At 56.3% G+C, this 21,974-nt stretch overlaps 1 protein-coding gene across 3 annotated transcripts; it reads right to left on the bottom strand.

Moving 5' to 3' along the window:
- Nucleotides 1-6,758: 6,758 nt before the first annotated feature.
- GRK6 (G protein-coupled receptor kinase 6) lies at nt 6,759-21,758 on the bottom strand. Of its 3 annotated transcripts, none has more exons than XM_061151031.1 (16): nt 21,604-21,758; nt 17,634-17,729; nt 16,585-16,697; nt 16,380-16,457; nt 15,966-16,066; nt 15,543-15,635; nt 15,374-15,437; nt 15,094-15,234; nt 14,616-14,806; nt 13,905-13,942; nt 13,725-13,814; nt 12,522-12,730; nt 12,293-12,430; nt 8,790-8,927; nt 8,569-8,703; nt 6,759-7,888 (listed from the first exon to the last, which is right to left on the bottom strand). In XM_061151031.1, exons 1-16 carry the CDS (start codon nt 21,653-21,655, stop codon nt 7,817-7,819), a joined length of 1,749 nt encoding a protein of 582 aa, XP_061007014.1. In that variant the 5' UTR covers nt 21,656-21,758; the 3' UTR covers nt 6,759-7,816. The 3 variants fall into 3 exon arrangements, with proteins under 3 accessions (XP_061007014.1, XP_061007016.1, XP_061007015.1); XM_061151032.1 differs by lacking the exon at nt 6,759-7,888 and adding an exon at nt 7,897-8,377; XM_061151033.1 differs by lacking the exon at nt 21,604-21,758 and having other exon boundaries at nt 6,759-7,890; nt 16,585-16,803.
- Nucleotides 21,759-21,974: the final 216 nt, after the last annotated feature.

Below are 21,974 nucleotides of genomic sequence, written 5' to 3'. Positions count from 1 at the left end.
GATGGGGGCCCTAGGGCATTGGTGTCTACTCAGATCTGCCCCTCCAAGGGAGGTGGCCACAGCTTGGGGTGGGGGGGGGGTAGGGGGAAAGCAGAGGGGATTATACCCTCCTTTGATGGGCTGCCTGGTGAACACACAAAGCACTAAGCAGGGAGACCTGGGTTCAAATCCTCCTTCTGCCCAGCTGTGTAAACCCATCCCACTATTCCCATGCCTGAACTGAATTTTCTTCACCTATAAGACAGAAATGATGAGACCAGCCTAGCAGTGCCAAGGGAGGAGAATTGATGTGGGATGTGAAAATACTTCAAGACCAGCATACACAGCTGCACGTGACAAATGAAACTGCCAGCACCTTGCAGCCTTAATAGTTCAAATGTGTTAACTGGCCATGGTGCCACATCTACACAAGCCTGGAGGTAGTCCAGCAAAAACTGCCTTCACTTTCTCATGGGTCAAAGGTCTCAGCCTTGTGACTCAGGCTGGACACTGTTCGTGGACATGGTTTGTTGACCCATAATCATTTTTTAAAAAAATATTATGATTAGTTGTCAACATTTAAAAATCAGGAGATTTTTACATAAACGTCTGGATTTTTGGTTCACCTTGAAAATTGGACAACTTGGTCATACCAAGTCCACATTCTGACATGGTGACCTAGACTGTAGCTGATTAGTGCTCTAGTCCACCTGGGTCCTGAAGCCATTTGGGTTTCCAATCCCTGAGCTAGACTGAGCACCCACAGGGGCCAGCAGTGCATGGGCCTATTATTGCTAAATTCCTTCTGCTACCGCCAAGGTTACAAGCTGACCAGGCCACAGAGCCCACAGACCAAGGAATGGAGCCTCAGGGATTTCCAGGGGACTGAGGTAGCCCTCACTGCTCAACTTCTACTAGAGAGAGGGAGGGAAGGAGGCAGCCCGGCAGTAGCTGGTCCTATAGAGCATCTGGAGGAGCAAGAATCTGGCTGCTATTGCCAGAAAAAGGAAAGGGGTACCAAGATCTAAAACATAGGTAATATCCTCACTGGAGGAATGTGGAAGAAGGTTAAGAAAGCTCCTCTAGAAGACTCTACAGTTCTTTTCTGCCTGGGTCACAAGAGATGTATGAAGCAATACCATAGCAGACAGGGGCCATGCCAGTAGAGAAACTAACACTGGAAACCTAGCTCCACCACTTACTGATTGCGCAGCCTTGGACAAGTCACTTCACTTCCCTGAGCCTTGGAGTCATCATCTCTAAAGTGGGGATCATAAACTTACCTTGCACAATGTTGTAAGGACTAAGGAGATCATGGATGCAGAGCGCTCAACACAGGTCTCCGACAAAGCAGGAACAGAATGAAAGGAGCCTGTGAGTAATTCCAAAGGCACTCCTGCCTGTGGGAGATTCAGGCCTGACTTAGGACACCACCCATCTAAGGGCATCTTTGCCTCAAATGCCTAGCTAATGGTCACCTGTGATACCCAGGACACCTCCCTGGATGGGAAAGGAGACCCCAGGGTGGTTGTGATCACTGGGATATTGGGTCCAAGGCCTGCAGTCGGGGCTGGCATCTGCTGAGTCAGGCCTGGGAGAGCTGGCAGGAGGGCCCTTTCTCTCCCCCAGCAAGCTGCCCACTTAGGGGAGGTTGGGAGGGGAGCCAGAGGTCATTTCCTCTGACTCAGCAGCCATTCTGCCCTCAGAGGAGCTCCCCTGGAGGACAGGGCATCTCCATGTGGCGCTGGCCTGCCTGCTGGCCAACCTGCATGCCACCCAGCACAGTCTGGGCTTTGTGCTCAGACAAGAAAGGGACACTTGTGATCCAGACAATGGGCTGGGTGCTCCCATTTGGCCTGGGCTTCAGCTTCCCTGGATCAGCTGTGTCCTTCGCTCCTGCCTACCCCGCTCCTACCCCTCCCTGGAGAATGTGGCTTGAGAAGAGGAGCAGAGAGACCCACCGTGGGCCCAAGCTACCATTTGGCACATGCTCTAGCCATGAGGAGGAGGGAGGTGAGCATCTTTCCTCTTCCCTGGCAGGGACCGTCGCCTCTCAAGCGCCCAACTCATGGCAGGCCATTTCGCGGGCGGTGGGTGCGGTAGGGTAGGGGGATAGGGGAGGGGGTGGGAGGTTGGTGTGGCGGGGTACGGACCCCGGACCCTTGCCTCCTCCTCCCATGGCAGGCCCAGTGGCTGGGCCGCCCCCACGTTTGCTGCCACCCCAGGAGCCCTGCTGCGACGACTGTAGCCACGTGGGAGCCAGCTCGTGCCCACGGGGCCGATCGCCCCCCACCCCCACCCTCGACGGCTGTGGAGGCAGGCACATCCTGACAGGGCCAGAGGGGCGAAGTTCCCCCCACCGCGAGAGGGAGAGTCCCCCTCTTCCTGCGCCCCTGGGATGCGGCCCCTCGTGAGGTGGGGGAGGGGGCGTCGCCGCCCTGCAGCCGCGTTGCCGGGGAGCGCAACCCCGTTGCTGTGGCAACCGTTTCCAAGCGAACCGGCGGCGGCTCGCTCCCCGCTCCTCGGCTCACTGGCGCCCTCCCTCTCCCCTCCCTCCCTCCCTCCGCTGTGGGCTGGGGGAGGGGCTGGCCGAGGCGGGGGTCCGAGGCGGCGACCCGGGGCCAGGGAGCGGAGCCACCCTCGGGGAGGGGCTCAGCCCCGGGACCATCTTTTGCCTGCGCTCCGGACCCGATCGGCCCGCCGCCGCTGTACTCACGGGCCCAGGCATCCTCCTTGAGCTCGTCCTCCTGGCTCAGGGCGAGCGGCGCCGGCCCCGCGGATACAGCCCCAGACCCGGGGGAGGCGGCGGCCCCAGGGAGCTGACTGTGGCAGCGAAGGCGGCTCCGAGCGCTGGGCTGGAGCCGCGGGGCGCGCGCACGGGCGCGTACACGGCGCGTACCGAGTCCGGCGTGCGCGCGCGCGGCAGCCAGCAGAGTGCCCCCACCCCCGTCCCTCGCTGCCGAGGAGGCTGTCCCGGGAGCGAAAGGCGGAGGACCTGAAACCCACCTGCCGCATCCGAGACTCAGCAGGAAGGGCGCCAGGCTCACCCTGCACAGGGAATGCTCACCCCACGCCCCACAACTGGCAACAGGCTGTCTGGACCTGGCACACGCTGGCAGACCCCGTGCAGGCCGTCGTCCGCCGAACACACAGTATGCTGAGACAAGCAGCTGAGATGGAATACCCTGACACACACACAGTCTCACACACACACACAGCTGAGATGGAGAACCCTCTCTCACACACACACACAGCTCAACGCGGAGAGCACACACGTGTCCTGGCCCCGGTCACGTCCTGACAGGCACAGCACACACCACGCGCATTGGGCAGGAGTTGGAGCAGGCGGGCACCCCACTGAATCTCCAACTTACAAATACATGGTCCACTCCCAACTCACATCAGTCCTTCCAATGAATCAAGCCTGAATTTGCATTGAAAGGACTGATGCTGAAGCTGAAGCTCCAATTCTTTGGCCACCTGATGGGAAAAGCCGACTCATTGGAAAAGACCTTGATGCTGGGAAAGATTGAAGGCAGGGGAAGGGGACAACAGAGGATGAGAGCTTGGATGGCATCACTGACTCAATGGACATGAGTTTGAGCAAACTCAGGGAGATGATGAAGGACAAGGAAGCCTGGTGTGCTGCAGTCCACAGGGTCGCAGAGTCAGACTCTACTGAGCAACTAACAACAGCCCAACTCACAGCCCTCCCCACTATGTTCCCAGCACACACTACGACATGTCTAGTAAGAAGTAGCACATGGAGTACTAGTGCTAGATCTGTACGTCTGGCCTCCAAGGGGTCTGTTCATCTTCAGGGAACAGAGGTGAGCTCTAGTCAGGGCCTCCACTGCCTAGGCTGAGTCTGATCCTGACTGTCCACCAGCCTCTTAATTGGGTTCTCTGTTTCCAGTCCAAATTCTCCTCCACACTTAGGGTGGTCTTCCAAAAAACATCCTGTACTCTCATGTTGGCCAGAACATTTTGGGTTGCAAGTGACAAAACCTCAAAATAAATAGGCTTGAGGCCTATTTGTGTAATGTAACTTTCCCTGTAACTAGACTGTCCAGGGGATTTTAAGCTATGGTTACAATTGGTTCCAGGTGTTCTAGCAATGCAATGAGGCATTTATCTGTTCTCTCCACTCAGCTTTCTTCTGTTTGCATCATTTTCAGGTAAATCTGCCTCCATGTGGTGGTGATGTTGACCCCACAGCTCTAGACATAAGCCATCCATCCCTAGAGATGGATGAGAACACTGTCCATCAGTAGTTCAGGCAACCCCCCAGGCTCCTTTTGGATTTGTTTTGGCTAAGTGTACATAGGTGAACCAATCCAGGTATGGGCGAAGGGATATGTGTTCAGTCACCCAGTATCCATTCCCTTTTCTTTGAGCACCCTTATTTCACTGTGGGACTCACCACACCCCCATCACTGGGGTACAGTACATCACACTGTACCCCTGATGTACAGTGGGTAGGTTCCCAGCCTGATCATTTGGACTCCTTCGATTTGAAGCTCAGTAGTGCAGACATAAACATGGCTGTAGCATCTTGCTTCTGGGGGTTGTGCTACCTGATGAGCTGCCTAAGTCCTGGTTCTCTCAGCTCCTCTGTATCATTTTAACACGTTCTAAGTTAGCTATAGGACAGCTGTCACTTGCAACCAAAGACCCCTGACAGTGCCCCCGGGTCACATGCTCTAAGTGTATGTGTATAGAGCAAGTCCCAGCCCAGTCCCATCTGAACCATGATGACTAAGGGGAGTTTGCCCAAAGGAAACATGGGGTGCTTTTGTACATGTTAGGCAGAAACCCTAACACAACCACCTAAAACCCTTCAGGACTGCTCCCACCTTCCAGATGAGACCCCACATCCTAACACAGCTTTCAAAACCCAGCATGGCAGTCTCCTTGATCTTGGCTCCAGCCACTGACCCACTAGAGGCTCTAGATCATTCATCTGACTCCTTTTCTGGGAACATCTGATTTTGTATCCTGGAGGGTCCCAACTGGACAAGTTTGTGACAAGGGGCCTCCTCCCTTGCTTTGTGTTGGCCCTCAGTCTCAGCCCTGTGGCAGCCCCAGCAGTTCCAGAATCATCTCTGCTATAGTGCTGATCACACTGGGTCCCACTGTTCCCACGTCTGCTTGCCTACCAGACTGAGTTCCAAGCTGGCAGGGGGGCCTCATCTCCATCTGGGTTCCCAGCTCTGATCACAATGCTGGATGGGGAGGAGATGAACTTGGGGAAGACTTGTTAGTAAGTAAATTCTGGAAGTTTCCTCTGCCAAGGATCCACTGTGGTAAGAACTTTAAAGTGGGTTGAACCCTTGCCAAGAAGTTCCCTGTGTGCCTACCTAGCCTAAGGGGAGTCTGGTTGAAGGTTTGCATGCATGCATGCTCAGTTGTGTCTTTGTGACCCTTTGGACTGTAGCGCTCTAGGCTCCTCTGTCCATGGGATTTCCCAGGCAAGAATACTGGAGTGGGTGGCCATTCTCCTCCCCAGGGGATCTTCCTGACCCAGGGATCGAACCAGCATCTCCTGCATTGGCAGGCAGATTCCTTCCCACTAGCACCATCAGGAGGTATGGACCTACCCGTCTACCTGGCATTCATTCACCCTCACACACCTGCCCAGAGCTGGGCTGCAGCCTCTGTACACTAATGCCTACCTACCCTGTCCTCAACCCGCCACAACAGAATTTGCTGTGCCTCAGGCCCCTACCTCTCACCTCCAGTTTCTTCACCTTCAGTTGGCTTCCTCTCAACCCTGCAATGGCCACTCACCAGCTGGAAGACCTAGGCAAAGCCCTCTCCCTACCCCATTGCCCTCAAATCAACAGAAGCAGTGGTGCATACTGCACATGCTGTCAAGAGCTGGGCTGCCGGTGACCCAAGGGCTCAGGAGGGTGACTGTACTTAAGTGAATTCGCATAGATGCTCTGTGAGGCAATGGGAAATCACACCCATCTTTCCAGACAAGGGTAGGGTCTATGCAAATACAGCTTGACAAGTGGCCAGGCTGGGACTTGAACCCAGAGCTGTCCAACTGCAAAGCTCAAGTGGCCTCTGTGGCTCTGGGTACCTGGCCCAAAGGCCAGGAACAAACCATTATAGGTGGTTGTAGCAGGAGCTGGAGTCATTGGGAGGCTACAGGAACAGGTCTGTGTAGTCTGGGACAGACTTGTGGTCAACAGGCTGTCAGTCCCGTCTCTGCGCAGGTCTCCTTCTAGGCCCAGTTCAACTGCTACCTTCAGAGAATTCTCCCTGATGCCCACATGGCTGGTCCGCACCTGCCTCTGCCATGACCTCACTTGCAGCATCACCGGTGTGCATTTCTGCCCAGCCACATTTCCTGCTTCAGAAGCAGAGCAGAGGAATGGCTCTAATGCATGTGTACCGGCCCTGGGCAAATCATGGAGGTGTCCAGACAAGAGAGACTGAGCAGGTGTTCCCCACAGGAGCTCCCACCCTACTCCACAGGTGGCTCCAAACCCACAGCTGGTGGCCAGGCCGCCTTGGTCTTGGAGGATACTGCCAGCTGAGCCTGCCTCTTCAGCACAGGCGGAGTCAGACCCATACCCTAGTGGGGACCCAAAGGCCACCAGAGCTTGGAGAGGTTACCCCAAGATCAGTCCTGAGGCCTTTAGGCCTTGGTGGAAGGGCAGCCTCCACCAGCCCCACTTCCAACCCCTTCCCACTTCCAGCAGGGCCAGGGAAGCAAGGAGATCCCTGGACCACCAGGGCCAAGAAAGAGGCAGGCAGGGGCAGCTAGCCAGGTTTGTGCTCGGACTGTATTCACACAGAGACACGTGGCAGCTTACATTGGACAAAATGAGTAATAAAAATCGGCCTTAAATATGGAAAAACTGGGGCCCTGAATCCCACATTACCATTAACACTGGGACCAAGAGGGCCATCAGTCTGGGAAGGGCTGGGGCTGGGATGCAGGCACACAGCCTCAGCCTGCCCCCTTCTTTCTCTCTCTCTCTCTCACACACACACACACACACACACACACACAGGGAGGGGCGGATTATTGCTGGGCACATGTGTCTGTTTCGAGGGGAGTCTGGAATGTTTGAGGGTTGGTCAGTGTCACCCCCACCCCTTCCCTTCCTGTGGCCTGGGCTGGGCTGTTCTGCAAGAGGTGACTCCAGGACAGGGCCCAGCACAAGGGACGAGGTGTCCCGGGAGCTGGAAGGCAGAGGCAGACCCGTCTGGGACAGCCTGGGCAGTGGACTGAGGGGTCCCAGGGGCAGCCCAGTCTCTCGTCACACTTTGGCACAGGCCTAGGGGACCCAGTGGTCCCAGATCCAGCTCTGACAGGCGCTGAGAAGGGACGGTATTGGGCCCCAGAGGTGGCGGCCTAAACCCAGGGTGGCAGCGGCAGGCACGAGTCTCACTCGGAGGTCGGCGGTGGCAAGCACAGTGCTGAGGGCCCAGGGGCCTGGCCTGGCCTGGCCCAACTTTGCCCATCCAAGTTGGGCCTGAGGTGCCTGGAGTGTGCGGCAGCAGCCCTTCTGCCGGCTCCAGGGTGAGTCTTAAGAATGCTCTGGTTGCTATATACATTCATACAAAGACATAAATACAGAAAGCCCCGAGCTCCACAGACAAGAGCTGAAGGGACGCACCTTTGTCCCAGGGGACAGCCCAGGCCTTGACCACTCAGCCAGACCAGGGGCTCCGGGACAGAGGGCACTGGGGACAGCTCCGACTTTGTCTCCCAGGCCATGACTTGAGTGGACAATGGGGAAGACCACTGTGCAAAACTGTAAACAGCGTTCGCAGTAGCTGCTACCGCCAACCGCCCGGGGGGGCCTCAGGCTGGGGGCTAGAGGCGGGTGGGGAGCTCGAGGCGGGCGGGAAGCTCTTCCTCACTGTCGCTGCAGTTTCCACAGCAGTCCTGCAGGGCAGGGGAGACACGGAGGGAGAGAGGCAGAGCACGCGCAGTTAGCCACCAGGGCCTTTACCTGGCCCGGCCCTGCCAGGGCCAACCAGGAGCTGACCAGGGCTGTGCTCCATGGAGGGGGTTCCCCACGAGGGGCCCAGAGCAGCAGCTCAGGCTGGACACGTGTGGACACCAGTGCAGAGGCTGCTGGCAATAGGCTGAAGTTAAGAGGGACCAGGTGGATCCCAGGCTCTGCCAGGGCCCTCTATCTGGGGCTGGTGGATGCAGGGCACGGGGAGACAACACGGCTAAGCAAGGCTTGCTGCTTGCAGGTGCCAGGTGCAGGGCACGGCAGGGGAGGGGGAAGTGGGAGAGGAAGGGTGGGTAGGGAGCGGGCACCAGACTTCTTTCGCCCACATGTCGCCTCTGCCATGGAAGGGCTGCCTGTGGCTCCCCGGGGCCGGGCAGCAAGGCCAACCCACGGGAAGCCCACACTGCTCACCTCTGGAAAGAGAAAAGAGGCCATGAGCCCAGCCAGGGGTGGGGGACAGGCGGGAATGAGGCCAGAGACCCTGGGCACCACTGACATGACCGGAGGTTGCCCACTCCCCCACATACGGGCACCAGCTCTGCCTCCCACCCGCCATCCCCAGGAGCTGGGCTCGGGGCCAAGGTAGGACACTGCTGGGGATTACCTGGCGACTGAAGAGTCTCTGCAGCAGTCCCTTTTTGGGGGGTGCTGGCGGCTGGCCCTTCCAGTCTAGGTCTGGGGGAACCGAGCCATCCAGCCCGAAGACGTTCAGCTCCTGGAAGCACTCGGTCTCCACCATCTGCCACAGAACAGGCAGCTGTGAGCGCTGACCCAGAGGTCACCCCCCACCCGAGACCACCCCCCACCAGCCGGGCAGGTCCCCACCTCATTCTGCCAGGGGATGGGCACACTGCCCGTGGCAAATTTCTGGTAGAAGTCCTGGTCAGTGGGCTCTAGCTCCACACCCTTAACTGTGGAGAACTGTTCAATGTCCAGAACATCTTTGCAGTAAATGGCCTGGGGCTGGGGGAACAGAGGCAGTGGTCAGACAGGAAGACCCCACAGGAGACCAACTCAGCCCTGAGCTGGGGCTGGGTGTGCCCTGACCCTTGAAGCTTCCTGGTGCCCCAGTGTTCACAGCAGCACTATTCACAATAGATAACATATGGACACAGTCTAAATGTCTGTCTGATAGATGTCTGTCTGATAAATGTCTGATAAAGAAAATGTGGTATGTTTGGGTGTGTGTATATATATAATGGAATATTACTCAGCTATAAAAAAGAATGAAATAATGCCATTTGCAGCAACATTGATGAACCTACAGATCATCATACTAAGTGAAGTAAGTCATACAAAGATAAATATAGTGACATCACATGTGGAATCTAGAAAAATAGATTCAAATGAACTTATTTACAAAACAGACATTGAAAACAAACTTACAGTCACCAAAGAGGAAGGGGAGAGGATAAATAAGGAGTTTGGGATTAGCAGATACACATGACTATATATTACATAAATAAACAACACAGTCATACTATATAGTGTGAGGAGCTATATTCAATACCTTGTAATAAACTACAATGGAAAGAATTTGAAAGAAGTATGTGTACACATGGACATAAACACGTACATGTATCTTATCTGAATCACCTTGCTGTCTAGCAGAAACTAACACACAATACTGTAAATCAACTTTACTTCAAAAACAAAAGTGCCCCAGGCACTTCCTGAGCATGACAGTCCCTTCTGAGGCCCAAGTTTCCCTCTAAACTAGGGATGATTACCCCTCTCTGCTCACAGACTGATGAGGCTGCATAGCTGACCCGTGACAGTCCATCAGTCCCCACAGTGCCATATGGAATCAATAATAGGGAGCCCCCACCCCTGCCTGTACACAGCTGTCTGGGGGTAACTGGTAAGGGGAGAGCAGGCTGAATCTCAGCTGGCCCCTTCAGCTGGATACCCCATGCAGGTCCCTCTGTCCTGGGATGTCCAATGGCATACTCCATCTCCTTCTGCTTCACAGCCAACAGTCCCTGTGCCCCCAGCCCCCTGCCAGGAGCCCACCTCACTCCAGAAAGCCACTTCTTTTTTCATCTTTACATTGTTTTCTAAATCCTACTGTTAAGGATGTCAAAACATCATCATGTAAAATCATACAGCTGCTTTTCAGAAAAGTCAGCAGTTCTCCCAAGGTTAAACATGTTACCATAGGAGCCAGCATTCAACTCCTAGGTGTATGTCCCAGAGAAATGAAAACATATGTCCCCACAAAAACTTGTATGTGAATGTTCAAAACAGCATTATTCATCATAGCCCCATAATGAAAACAACCCTAATGTCCATCGATGGATGAATAAACAGAAGGTGCAATATTCATAGAATGGAATATTATTCAGTCATAAAAAAGGAATGCAGGACCAGGAAGAACTACAACACAGGTGAACCTGGAAAACATTATGCAAACTGCAAGAAGCCAGTCACAAAGCACCACATATTATATAATCCCGTTAACATGAAATGTCCAGAAGGGCAAATATAGAGAGACATAAAGTAGATTAGTGGCTGCTAAGGGGAAGGGGAATGAGGAGTGACTGCTAATGAGTAGGGTGTATTTGGAGGGGAGGGGTGATGAAAATGTTCTAAGATTGATTTTGGTGATGGTTGCATCTTTATGCTAAAAGTCATTTAATTATATGCTTAAAAGAAGTGAGTTGTATGGTATATGAACTCAATAAAGCTGTCAAAAACTGTATCACCATCAAGCACACTTTGCTTCTAAAAAAGTTAAATTCCAGGGCACTGATTTTCAAGATTAACTGAGATGATGTGCAGGGAAGCTGGAGTAAAGTTGAGTGGGACAGCCAGCTCTAAGGCAGACTGCAGAAGTCAGTTCAACTGCCCATGGCAAGGCCAACACCTCGGGGCGCTGGTGAGCCCCACCTACAAGATGCAGTCCTCTGGAGGCAGGGGCCTCCCACTCCCACTTCCCAGCTCTATGGCCCCACCACCCGTCCCCACCCCTCAACACTCATGCTCCACATTCCCTCTTTCCCTGTCCACACTCACTCCAGCCACACTGGCCTCCACTGCTGCTCCACCTCTCAAGGTTGGTCCCTGGACTAGGACCTCAATGCCTGGCTGCTCCTTCCTGGAATGCTCATGCCCCAAATCCTGGCACAGTTCTCTCCTACACATATTTTAGGTTTCTACTGATACTTATCCATCAGCTACTCAGAGGCCATCCTGTCCAAAAATACTCCCACCCCTCCACCACTCCTTTTTCACTTACTGGTTTATTTTTCTGTCTTTCCACTAGACCATGAAGGTAGGACTGTGTCCTACTGACCCTATGAATTCTGAGATCTGGCACATACTGGCACTCAGATATTTTGTTGAATGTGTAAACAATCACATGCATGATTGACAGCCACCAATCTGGCCTGCCCATCATCACCTTCCTTCTTCCCCTGTGTTCCTGGTGAACTGTCAATCACAGGACTCAGTCCTCTTACACATGAGGTGAGGGCAAGCACATGACTTAATCTTGGCCAGTCAGAACCTTCCCTATGACTTTATACTGAGAAGCTTGAATTCAGTGGGAGAACAGTCAACAGGTGACAAGCAGTGACAAGAGGTGGAGTCCTGGCAACACAGTGTGAAACACTGATGCTGGTCCTACTCTGGGACTTCCTGGCCAAATGAACCAAAAAGCTCCATGTTGGGCCTAAGTTTGAGTTGGACTTCTCCCACTGAGAATCTGATGACCCCAGGATGTTTCTGCCAGCAGATGCTTGATCCACTGAGAAGCTCAGTAAATGAATGACACTATGCAGAGGGCAGTGTTCTGATCACAGATGGGAGGTCACCATTGCCAGGTGTAGGGGGAAGTGGATGTTTTGCCAGTCCAGTGGCCTTTCTCCCTGCTGGCAAGGAATCTTGGTTTCCCTTTGGGAAGACCAATCTTCCCCACTTGAGTGGCTCGGGTGGGCACGTGGTCCTGACGTGGCTGCTGAGGGGCCTCCAAATAATCAGGCAATGAGCAAAGAGGCACTCTTTGTCTACCAGGGTGGCTGAGTTATTAGGAAGAAGGCCTGAAACTCGGGGGACAGCTGCCCAAGCGAGAAGCCTGCACACAGCCAGTAGTGGGGAAGAGCAGGAATACAGAATCCCTACAGCACTGCTGGAGCCCCGGATCCAGTGTGCCAAAAGCCAGGCCTATTCTGGGGCCTTTCATTTTTAGGAACCTGGTGAATTATTTGGTTGGTTAACCCACTTGAGTTTTCTAATGCTTGCACCGAGAAGGTCCCAATCAATGCTCCAAGAGCCCCCAGCTCTGCTTGGGCTTGGCCCTGCCTTCAGCAGGAGTGGGTGGCACTCACATCAGGCTTGAAGGGTGGTTCCAGCATGCCAGCTCCCAGCCGCTTGAAGTTCAGCTTCTTGAAGAGGGGGTGCTCCTTCACCTCTTGGGCGCCGCCCCCACCACACCCCAGGCGTTCAGAGGGGTCCTTGCAGAGGAGCTGCAGCAGAGCAGGGGCGGTTAGGGCATCCTTGGGAGAGGTACCCCCAGCCCCAGCCCCGGCTGGTTGGGCCTCCTTCTGGCGGCCGTACCTGGGAGCAGAGTGAGCGGGCCTGTGGGGAGAAGTGCTCAGAGTACTCCTCGGGCACCTCCTTTACCAGCCGCTCCACTTCCTCCCGCTTGATCTTCTTTTTCCTCTGCTGGAAGGGCGACTGGCCTGCGATCATCTCATACAGGAGGCAGCCGAGTGCCCACCAGTCTGGGCTAAAGGTGTACCGTTCGTTCTTTACCACCTCTGGGGCTGGGAGGGACAGCAGGAATTAAGACTGGGCGGGAGGCAGAATTAAGCCCTGGGGCCCTGGGAATGCCCAGCTCGCACGTCAAGCCCAGGGATCAGTTCAAACACCCACTGGCACCAACCAGCCGGCAGGAACTATCAGCAGCCTGGTGGGGACTGCAGGGAGTAGGGCAGCTCACACCCACCAGGAGGAGCTGGTATGGTCTTGCAGGGTGGGGTGGGGGTGGGGGGTCAGGTCTTCTGAGCTTTCAAGAGAAGTCAGAAATCATGTTTTTAACGTGAAGCCATCTGGGTTATCAAATGCTGGTGACCACGTCAATTGTTTGAAAAACAATTTGATTTAAACACAGGTGGAGGCCAAATGAGACCCAGTGTGGCTACCAGTTTGCAACCTCTAGCTTCAATGTCAAAGAGAGGAAAGGAGATGGCAACTCATTTGCTGGGTGTCTACTGCCTGCTAGAGTGGGCAGGTGGAGGGTATCTCTACTGCCTCTTCATCTTCAGGGCAGCCCTGGGAGCAGGCTGCAGTCAGGGAAAGTGAGGCCGAGAGAAGCAGAGTGTGGCCCTTGGACACATAAGGAGACGGTGGAGCGCGTAGCTGGAGCTCTGTCTACTGTGTCAAGTGCTCTCAAGGGGAATTCGGGGCCTCATCATGGCCCCTACCGTAGATGGGCACTCCCTCTCCTATCACGGGCAGGTTGGGGCAGTGGAGGACCAGGGCTATGGAAAACCGGTGTGAGGCCCTTGTCTTTCCCTGGTAGCCACCTTCAGGCCCAGTTGGTAGGAGGGGCTCAATGACTATGCAAGTGCGTGAACGCTGTGGATTCACAGTGTGTGGGGCCCTGGCTGAGTCTTGGTCTCCTCATCTATAAAAGAGGAACATCAGCTCTTTCTGTTCCGTGAGGTACAGGAGATTTCCCAACAGAAGTGGTGGGACGGGACACATGACAACAAGAGGACCCAGGAGGCTGGCGGGTCAGGGGGAAGGTGGACTCACCCATGTAGCCCACGGTGCCCACACGGCCTTTGATCGTCTGGCCTTCGGGTACGTGCACAGCCAGCCCCAGGTCAGAGATGCGGATGTGACCTGAATGTGGGTGGAGAAGCAGGGAGGCCCATTAGGCAGATGGGCACACCTCTCCCATCCTTCCCCCACCCCTAGGGGCCCCTCACCCACCATGGTCATCTAGGAGGATGTTCTCTGGCTTTAGGTCCCTGTAAGGAGAGAACGGCAGGGTCAGACGCTGCTCAGTGGGCCGGCCAGCCAACAGGGCCACCCCCTGCTGCTGTGCTTAGTCGCTTGGTCATGTCTGACTCTTTGCGACCCCATGGACTGTAGCCCGCCAGGCTCCTCTGTCCATGGGATTCTCCAGGCAAGAATACTGGAGTGGGTTGCCATGCCCTCCTCCAGGGGATCTTCCCAATCCAGGGATCGAACCCAGGTCTCCCACATTGCAGGAGGATTCTTTACCAGATGAGCTACCCGGGAAGCCTGAAATCATTACTAGTAATAGTACTAGGCAGAGCTCCCCACTGCCATGTTGTGTGTACTTTCCAGCATTATCTCATTCATTCTCTACAAGCTGCGAGGCAGGAATTAGGATCTTTGCCTCCCAGAAAAAAAAAATGGTGTTGTGAGCAGGGAGTTGACTGGCCAAGGCCACATAGGGGTGACAGTGCTGGGATTCACACATAGGTTAACCAGACCCCAGAGCCTGGGTTCTGAGCCATGCTGAGCCTAGTAGCCTAGGCATGGGTGAGTGTGGAGCCCAAGCTAAGGTCCGACAGACTTGTGCCCGCAACAGCGGTGCCAGCACCCCAACATCCCTCTGCAGCCTCTACCCCAGCCTAGCTGCGGCCCCTGGCCGGGAGGGCCATGCCCCTGCACCTGTACACAATACGTTCCCGGTGCAGGTCCTCCAGGCCACAGCAGATCTCTGCCGCATAGAAGACAGCCCGAGCCTCAGGGAAGCCAGCCTGGCCCATGTGGTAGATGTGGAACTTGAGGTCACCTCCGTTCATCAGCGTCAGCACCAGGCAGAGTGCGTCCTTGGTCTCATAGGCATAGGCCAAGCTCACCTGTGACCAAGGGGACACGACCCCTGAAGCAGAGGTTGTAGGATGCCTGGTGGCGGGGCTAGCGCCAGCCACCCAAAAACTATTCTTAGTGCCACTCCCTGGGGCCATCTTGCTTCCCAGGCCGGGTGTCAACATCCCAAACCCGCCCCTCCCAGGCCATCTCTGAGGGCAGGAGAGGTAGCGGTGCCTGGAGGGGACGGGTCAGGGAGGGAAGAGGTCTTAGTCCAGTGAGTGGGGAGGGCCAGTGTGGCCGTGGGGGAAAGGAGGGGTCTCCTGTCTGTACTTACTACAAACCTACTGTTCACTTTCTCCAGGATCTGCTTCTCATTGAGTGCCATGGCTTCCCCTTTCCGCTTCTTGATCCGCTTCTTCTCCAGCTTCTTGCAGGCGTACATCTTGCCTGTGGCCCGCACCTGGCAGGCGCATACCTGTAGCCAGGATAGATGGGGCAAATGGGGACCAGCTGTGGCCTTCCTGGGGGTTACAGGCTCAGAGAGGGTAAAGGGATGGTCAGGGTCCCCTCTACCCCACCTCTGCACTCTGCTGGGCTCTGGCCTGGCCACTCACCTCCCCAAAGCCGCCTTTGCCCAGGACTCGATACTGCCTGAAGGTGTTTTTGGTCACTGGCTGCCTGTGGACAAGGGGTTGGGAAGCAAACACTAGCTGAGCAGGGGCCTGAGACCCATGAGAACTCCTTCAACCCGGCCCACCTGGGGCCAGCCTTCAAGGAGCTCACCTTTCCAGCCACTTCCACTGCAGAAAACGGTTGAAGTAGATGCTGTCGAGGTAGTCGGCAAAAGGGGCCACGCTCAGGTACTCATGGGTCAACCTGTCGAGAAGGCCCAGCCTCTGGTCAGCACCTGACACCCCCCCCAGGCTCCCCTCGATCGCCCAGGCCCCCTGTTATGTGTATGCTCAGCCTAAAAGGCAGAATCCTTGGCCAACCCTCCTGCTAGCCCACCTGCGGGGGAGACGGATATCCGATGCTAAAGCCCAGGATGCCACAGAGAGGGGAGGCAACCTGATCAGGGTCACAGAGCAGGGGCAAGGCTGGGCTGAGATAGTGAGTTTGCTCGCCACCTGCTACACTGTTTATAGCCCTCTGGGTCTGCAGAAACCCCCTCCTCAGGACACAGCCTGAGGGCAGGGAGAGGCTTACCGAGTCAGCTCCTGGAAGAGGTCTTTGCAGGGTCCCTCCTCCAGCCGCTGGGCACAGTTTGTCACCAGTTGCCGGGGGACCTCGGGGATGAGGTCGGGACCCTGGAGACAGGCCACAGACAGGTCAATGCAGGGACCTGCCCACCGCCAGGGCAGAGATCTCGGGCTTGTGCTGGGTGGCCAGGGGTGCACAGCCTGCTTAGTGGCTGAATTTTCTGCAGCTCTCCTTGAGGCATGGTGAAGCAGAGCTGCTGGGCCCAGTGCCCCGGCCCATCCTCCTGGGCTCCCTGCCCACGGTGCCGCCTGGTGAGCCTGGAGTAGCTCCAGGGGCACTCTCTGCACAGGCAGTGGTCATTCCTCTCACCATCACTGAGCTCTGTCCACTACCCTCATCCCTGCACCAGTGCTAACTCACCGTGTGGCTCAGAAAATTCTGCATGAGCCGTAGCCCACACGCCTTCCGCTTCTCATCAGGGGTCACTTCATACTCGGCCTGTGGGGGTGGTGGGGGGAGGCAGAGAAGGCTTGGGGTTTGGATGGATAACAGGTGTGAGGAGACGGGACACACATGTGGCCCGGGACCTCTGCCCACCCTCGGTGTGGGGCTGGGCCGCACTCACCACCCCGTCCAGGAAGGCAATGCAGCGAGTCAGCTCAGGCCTCGTGGCGCAGAACTCTCGGAACAGAAGGCGCCCAATGGGCTGCCGCTCACACAGGCTGTGGTAGTCACGCTCTGCAGGCAGAGGTGGGAGCTGCTGGATTCCTGGATTTGGAGCCTGCCGGCCAGGCACTCCTGTCCACACCGCCAGGCCCGGAGCCCCCGCCAACAGCTTCCAGCCCTGCAGTATGGCAGCCACTGTCTCCTTTAGAACCCTCACCACAGCACTGACACAACACCACTGTTACTGCCATCGGGAGGCTGAGTAATTAGCCCAAGGTCACACAAGCAGGAGTGTGGCTCCAGAGCTGGGGTCCTCACTTCCGGCTGCTGACTTCCGGTTCACACTACTTGTACATACGTCATGGTTGGGGCTGGGTGTGGTCTGTGTGGTTCCGGCCCGTTTCTGGCCCAGCCCACACCTGCTGCCTGCTTGGCGAAAGTGTGGGAGGAAGCTGTGGCTTCCGGCAAGTTCGAGGCTAGGCCTCCTTCCCAGCAGTGGAAGCAGCCATGGTGTACTCCTGGCTCACGTGCAGGCCGTCAGAGGGGGCTTGGGCCCTGCTGGTCAAGGCTCTGTTGGGCACCCCCAGGGCCAGGCTGGGTAGGGCTGCGCACAGGCCTGGGTTCCGCCACCCCACCGCCCCAGACGGTCAGTGTACGAGCTGACTCCAGCCCCCTCTGCACATTCTGCTCTGTCCTCCGAGCCCTGCTCACCCGAGGCCTGGTCCTCCCTTCTGCAGCTTCCCTCAGACCGCCCCCAAATCTGACTTGGGGCTTCTCCCCCCACCTACCCCCACCGCCCGCTGCTGTCCTGTGTGCTCTCTGCCCTCCACCCAGCCTGGACCCAGGAACTGAAACTCAGCTGGGTGGTGCAGCCTCCATCTCTCTGCTCCCCGAAACCCCAACAACCTTCTGCCCGGAGGCTAGGTCTCAGGGGAGGCTCCCCTGGCACACCAGGACTCTCTTGCCTCTGTACCCCACCCCACCCCACGGTCTCAACCAAGGCCTCACCGAGGCTGAGCCGCAGCTCTTCGCACTGGCTGATATGGGGGAACTGTAGCATCTGCCGCCATTTCTTGCTTTTGCCTTTACGATTCCCACCGCCACCTGTGGAAGCAAACAGGCACTAGTTCTTGAGTCCTGCCATTGCCGGCCTCCCTGCAACCCTCAGCGTGGTCCAGAGGCTTTCAGGGTCCAGCCTAGGCCCAGTCCACTCTGAGAGGCCCCGTGGGCCTTCCTTCTGCCTGCAACATGCTCTTGCTGGGTTTCAGGACACACATGGGCCCCAGGCCTTCCTGCTAGGGGCTCCTAGGCTGGAAGAGCCAAGAAGGGATGGAACAACCAAGAAGGGCATGAGGCCAGGCCACGGCGGGGGTGGGGGTGGGAGGTGGGGTTTCCAGTTAGCTTCAGCAAGCCTCAGCTGCTTCCAAGCAGGTAGGAGTTTCCCTCCCAAATGAAGAGAAGGACACAATAGTGGGGGGAACTATGTTAAGTCCAGGCCCAGAAGCGAGACGTCCTGGGACATGCCTGAGAGATGGCAGAGGGCAGCTGAGTCACGAGGGAGGCTCCAGGCTCCTATGACGGGACCCTGCATCAGAGGCAAAAGAGGTGGTGGCAGGAGGCCTGGCACTCAGAATTCTTACTCCTACTTTCCCGGTCCTGACACCCACCTCATTTTACCTAGCTGATCCCTCATCTGCAGCCGCTGGGCAGCAGCTCAAATGCCTACAGAATCAGACAGGTGCGGTAAATAGGGACCAGATCGGAGACAACAGTGAGTGGTGGGGAGTGTGGGAACCGGACCCCTCAAACGGAGACAGCTGCAGCACAACTGCAGCTGACTGCTTGATCCTGACTAGGCAGGAATGCCAGCTCAGTGCGGCCAACTCTTCAGACTTTTCAAAGTCAGCCGAGAATCTGGACTGTTACACGAAATACCGGTTCCTGTATTATTAAAAAAAAAAAAAAACACTGCAGCCAAATACATAAAACATGTTAGAAAGCTAGACAGGTGTGGCCTGTGGGTCCTGAGGTTGAACATGGTGGAAGGGGCCTGAGTCTTGGCATCTTACAGATTTGGGTTTGAATCGGCCCTTTACACTTCAGACTAACTTGCTCTCTTGTGTTAGTCGCTCAGTCGTGTCCAACTCTTTGTGACCCCTTGATCTGTCCATGGAATTCTCTAGGCAAGAATACTGGAGTGGATTGCTATTTCCTTCTCCAGGAGATCTTCCCAACCCAGGAATCAAACCTAGGTCTCCTGCATTGCAGGCAGATTCTTTACCAGCTGAGCTGCCAGGGAAGCCCCTAACTTGCTCTCTAGGAACCTCAGTTTCTCCATGTGGACTTCAGGTCCTCCAGAAGTATTGTGAGGATGACTAACAGAGTCTGTGTCCAGTACTCAGTAGAGCTGTGGCAAGGGGTGGGTCCCAGCTCCAACAAGTCAGTGGCAATCTCCGGCCATCACTTTCCCTCACCTGGCCTCAGTTTCCCCTATGGCTTATGCAGTTTGTTTCTGTCTAGCCTGGTTGAAGGCAGGTAGGAGGGGCCGCCTTCCAGGGAGGGGGCAAGGCTGGGTCCTCTAGTGGGCTGCCTCACCTAAGCTGCCTAGAGGAGGAAGTGTTGCAGGGTACCCCATTGGGAAACCTGGTAGCAGCCCTCCCGCAGCCTGAACCCAGCACACCCCATAGTCATTGCTCCACTGTGAGTGAGCAACAGACCCCCACCGTCAACCTAGGGCAAGGCCTCCCCAGAAGGGGAACTCCTCCCCCACCCCCGCAAGTACCTCACCCAACCCTCCATCCGCCTGCTACCCCCACCAGTTACTTCCTCCTCCCCCTCCTCTCAGCCACATCAAGGCAGCGGCAAAGAGTCACATGCAAATATCCTGTCCTGGAACTGCCACCAGAGTCAGCAGGGCTCCTCCCACCCCCACCCCAGCCTGGACCCTTTCCCATGTCTCTGGGGGTCTGGGGAAGGGAGGAGGATTAAGTGAGGGTTCACACCCCCCAATGCTGTCCCACTTCATTCTCACAGCAACTCTGACAGACCTGGCTCAATTTTATGAGAAAGCTGAAGCCCTGAAATGGGGAATCAATTTGTCCAAGATTACAAAGCCTGGAGGTCCCAGAGGCAGGATTCGAACCCAGCTCTCTAGGACGCCAGGTCAAGCTCTTTTCCAAACCCAAACAAGCCCGGCATCTATCAGGTGTCAACTGAATACATGCAATTCCAAATCACTCAGGGCCTCAGATCACTTGGGAAACTGGCAAAAACCTAGGGCCAAACTGTCAATCAGCTCATGAAGGGATTCCAATGCACTCAGTCTATAGACCAGGGTTCAGAACTCAGTGACAACTGGGATTTCCTTTAGTTTTCAATGTCCCATCCTCAACCATGCCACAAAAAGAGTTACTGAAGTTCAGAGAGAGAAGACTTGTCTAGAGTCATCAAGGTGGGAGGGACAGGGCCAGGTTGGAGTAAGGATTCTCCAGTGAAGGAACTGGTCCTAGTCTGGTCATAACCTCCTATGCGTCGCCAATGGCCTAAGGAAGCCTGTCAGAAGGTGCCTATATTCTCTGGCCAGACAAGGCAGTGTTCTCAGTAGGCCTGAGGCCTGAACTGGCTACAGCCCTAAGGAGGGAGGCCTGGCCAGGCTCTCCCCTCCCCTCCTCCCTGGCTGGCTGGATGACGAGGCAGAACAGAATCGGCAGATGCCCCCAGAGGCTGGGAGGAAGGCCTAGCCCCAGGACTCAATAAGGGACAGGAGATAAAGAAGGCTCTGGGCACCGAGGACCCAGCCTACCATGCCTATTTCCAGGCAGCACCTCCCCGGGGTCAACATGCATAGGGCAGGCAGGGGGCACCAGATGCTGTGCCAGAAAGCATCTGTTTCCTACAGGCTGCACTGGGGACATGCTGTGTCCTAGGCCTGAGTCAACCCATCTTGCTGAGTCCTGGGGGCCAGTTCCTGATCTGAGCCTCAGTTTCCCACTTGTAAAAGAGGTCAGGGAGGCAATGCAGATGGCTCTACCTGCCTGAAAGCCCAGCAAAGAGTCCTGACCTCCCTGCCCTAGCATTTCAAAGAGAAATGTCTTCTTCTTTACTGGTCCCCAGCACCCTGGACAGGACAGGGTACAAAGTAGGTGTTTGGTGATTATGTTACTGAGGTGAACAATGGCAGGTGAGGGGCAGATGGGGTCTGGTCCTTATGCATCCCCAGGGCCCTCATAGAGCAGGTGTCTAGTAACATAGGCAGTCAGTAACACCAGGTTCACTAGACAGGCTCCCTCTGCCAGGCCTTGCACTTAACAGTCCTACCAGCCTGGCATGCTCCCTTCCTTCAAAACTCAGCTTCCAGTTATTTCTGTGCCATCTGCCCCACTAGTCCTGAGGGCAGAAACTGTTACCCATTCCCCTCTGTCCCCAGTGTACTGAAGTTCCAAGCAAGTGGCAGTCATGCAGGTAGCATAAATGACCAGCAGTTTCCCAGCCTCAGGTGGGCTCTGCTATGGCAGAGCCTCGGTTAATTCATTCTCCAAACCTTTTACCCTGCACCAACTTTGCGCCGGCCAAGGCTGGGCGCAACCCAGGCTGAATCTGGGCCCGGGCACGTGGGGTAGGCTGGCTGCCCCTTCCCCTTCCCGAGGCATCTTCTTAACCTCTCACCTGGGAGAGGCCTCAGAGAGGCTCTCCCGGGGCTGAGGTCCCACCCTTCCCTCTTCCTTCCTGTCTCCTTCTCATACCCTCTCACCACCACCACCACCCTACTCGCCGCGAGGGCGGCGGCCTGACCCCCGCCCCTTCCTGGGCTCCGGCTCCCGGAGGGCAGGTGCGGAGGAAAAGGACCACAGGCCGGAAGCGCTCGTGTCCGCGAGAGGTGCGGGGCATGGAGCTAGCTGCCCTAGGGGATCAGACGGCTGAGACACCCCGCCGAGCTCGGAGGCCGCGCGCCCGCTTTCTCTGCACCCGATAGCCTCACCTTCCCGGGCCTTGAGTAGCACCGTGTTCGCTACGATGTTCTCGAGCTCCATGGGCTGCGGCGCCGCCGGGCCCGCCGGGCCGCGCCGCCGGCTAGGACTGCGCGAGGGGGCCGGGGCCGGATGGCGATCGGCGCGGCTCGGATCGGCTCGCAGTGACCGCACCGCGGCCTCCGGGGCCTCCCGGGCCGCCGCCGCCGCCCGCCGCTCACTCTCCGCCCCCTCCCGGGGGCCACCCGGGCTCCGGCACGCCCCGCCCCGGCCCGCCTTCTGTTTACTTTACTTGGCCAATAACTAGGCGAGCGCTCCCCGCGCCGTCTTCCCATTAGACAACCCCTTAATCATCCCCCGCCCCCGGAGCTAGGGATTCGTT

This window comes from Dama dama, chromosome 9 (genome assembly GCF_033118175.1).
Source record: "Dama dama isolate Ldn47 chromosome 9, ASM3311817v1, whole genome shotgun sequence".
NCBI lineage: Eukaryota > Metazoa > Chordata > Mammalia > Artiodactyla > Cervidae > Dama > Dama dama.
This window is presented reverse-complemented; position numbering and strand designations above follow the sequence as displayed.

Bases quoted from the DNA above. Each gene is read 5' to 3' on its own strand.
- GRK6 (XM_061151031.1), bottom strand. From the start codon at position 21,655: ATGGAGCTCGAGAACATCGTAGCGAACACGGTGCTACTCAAGGCCCGG. The intron at 14,807-15,093 runs GTAAGTACAGAC...CCTTGGTCACAG, and splicing joins AAGTGAACAGTAGGTTTGTA to GTGAGCTTGGCCTATGCCTA. The intron at 12,731-13,724 runs GTGAGTCCACCT...TGTCCCTCCCAG, and splicing joins GGGCACCGTGGGCTACATGG to CCCCAGAGGTGGTAAAGAAC.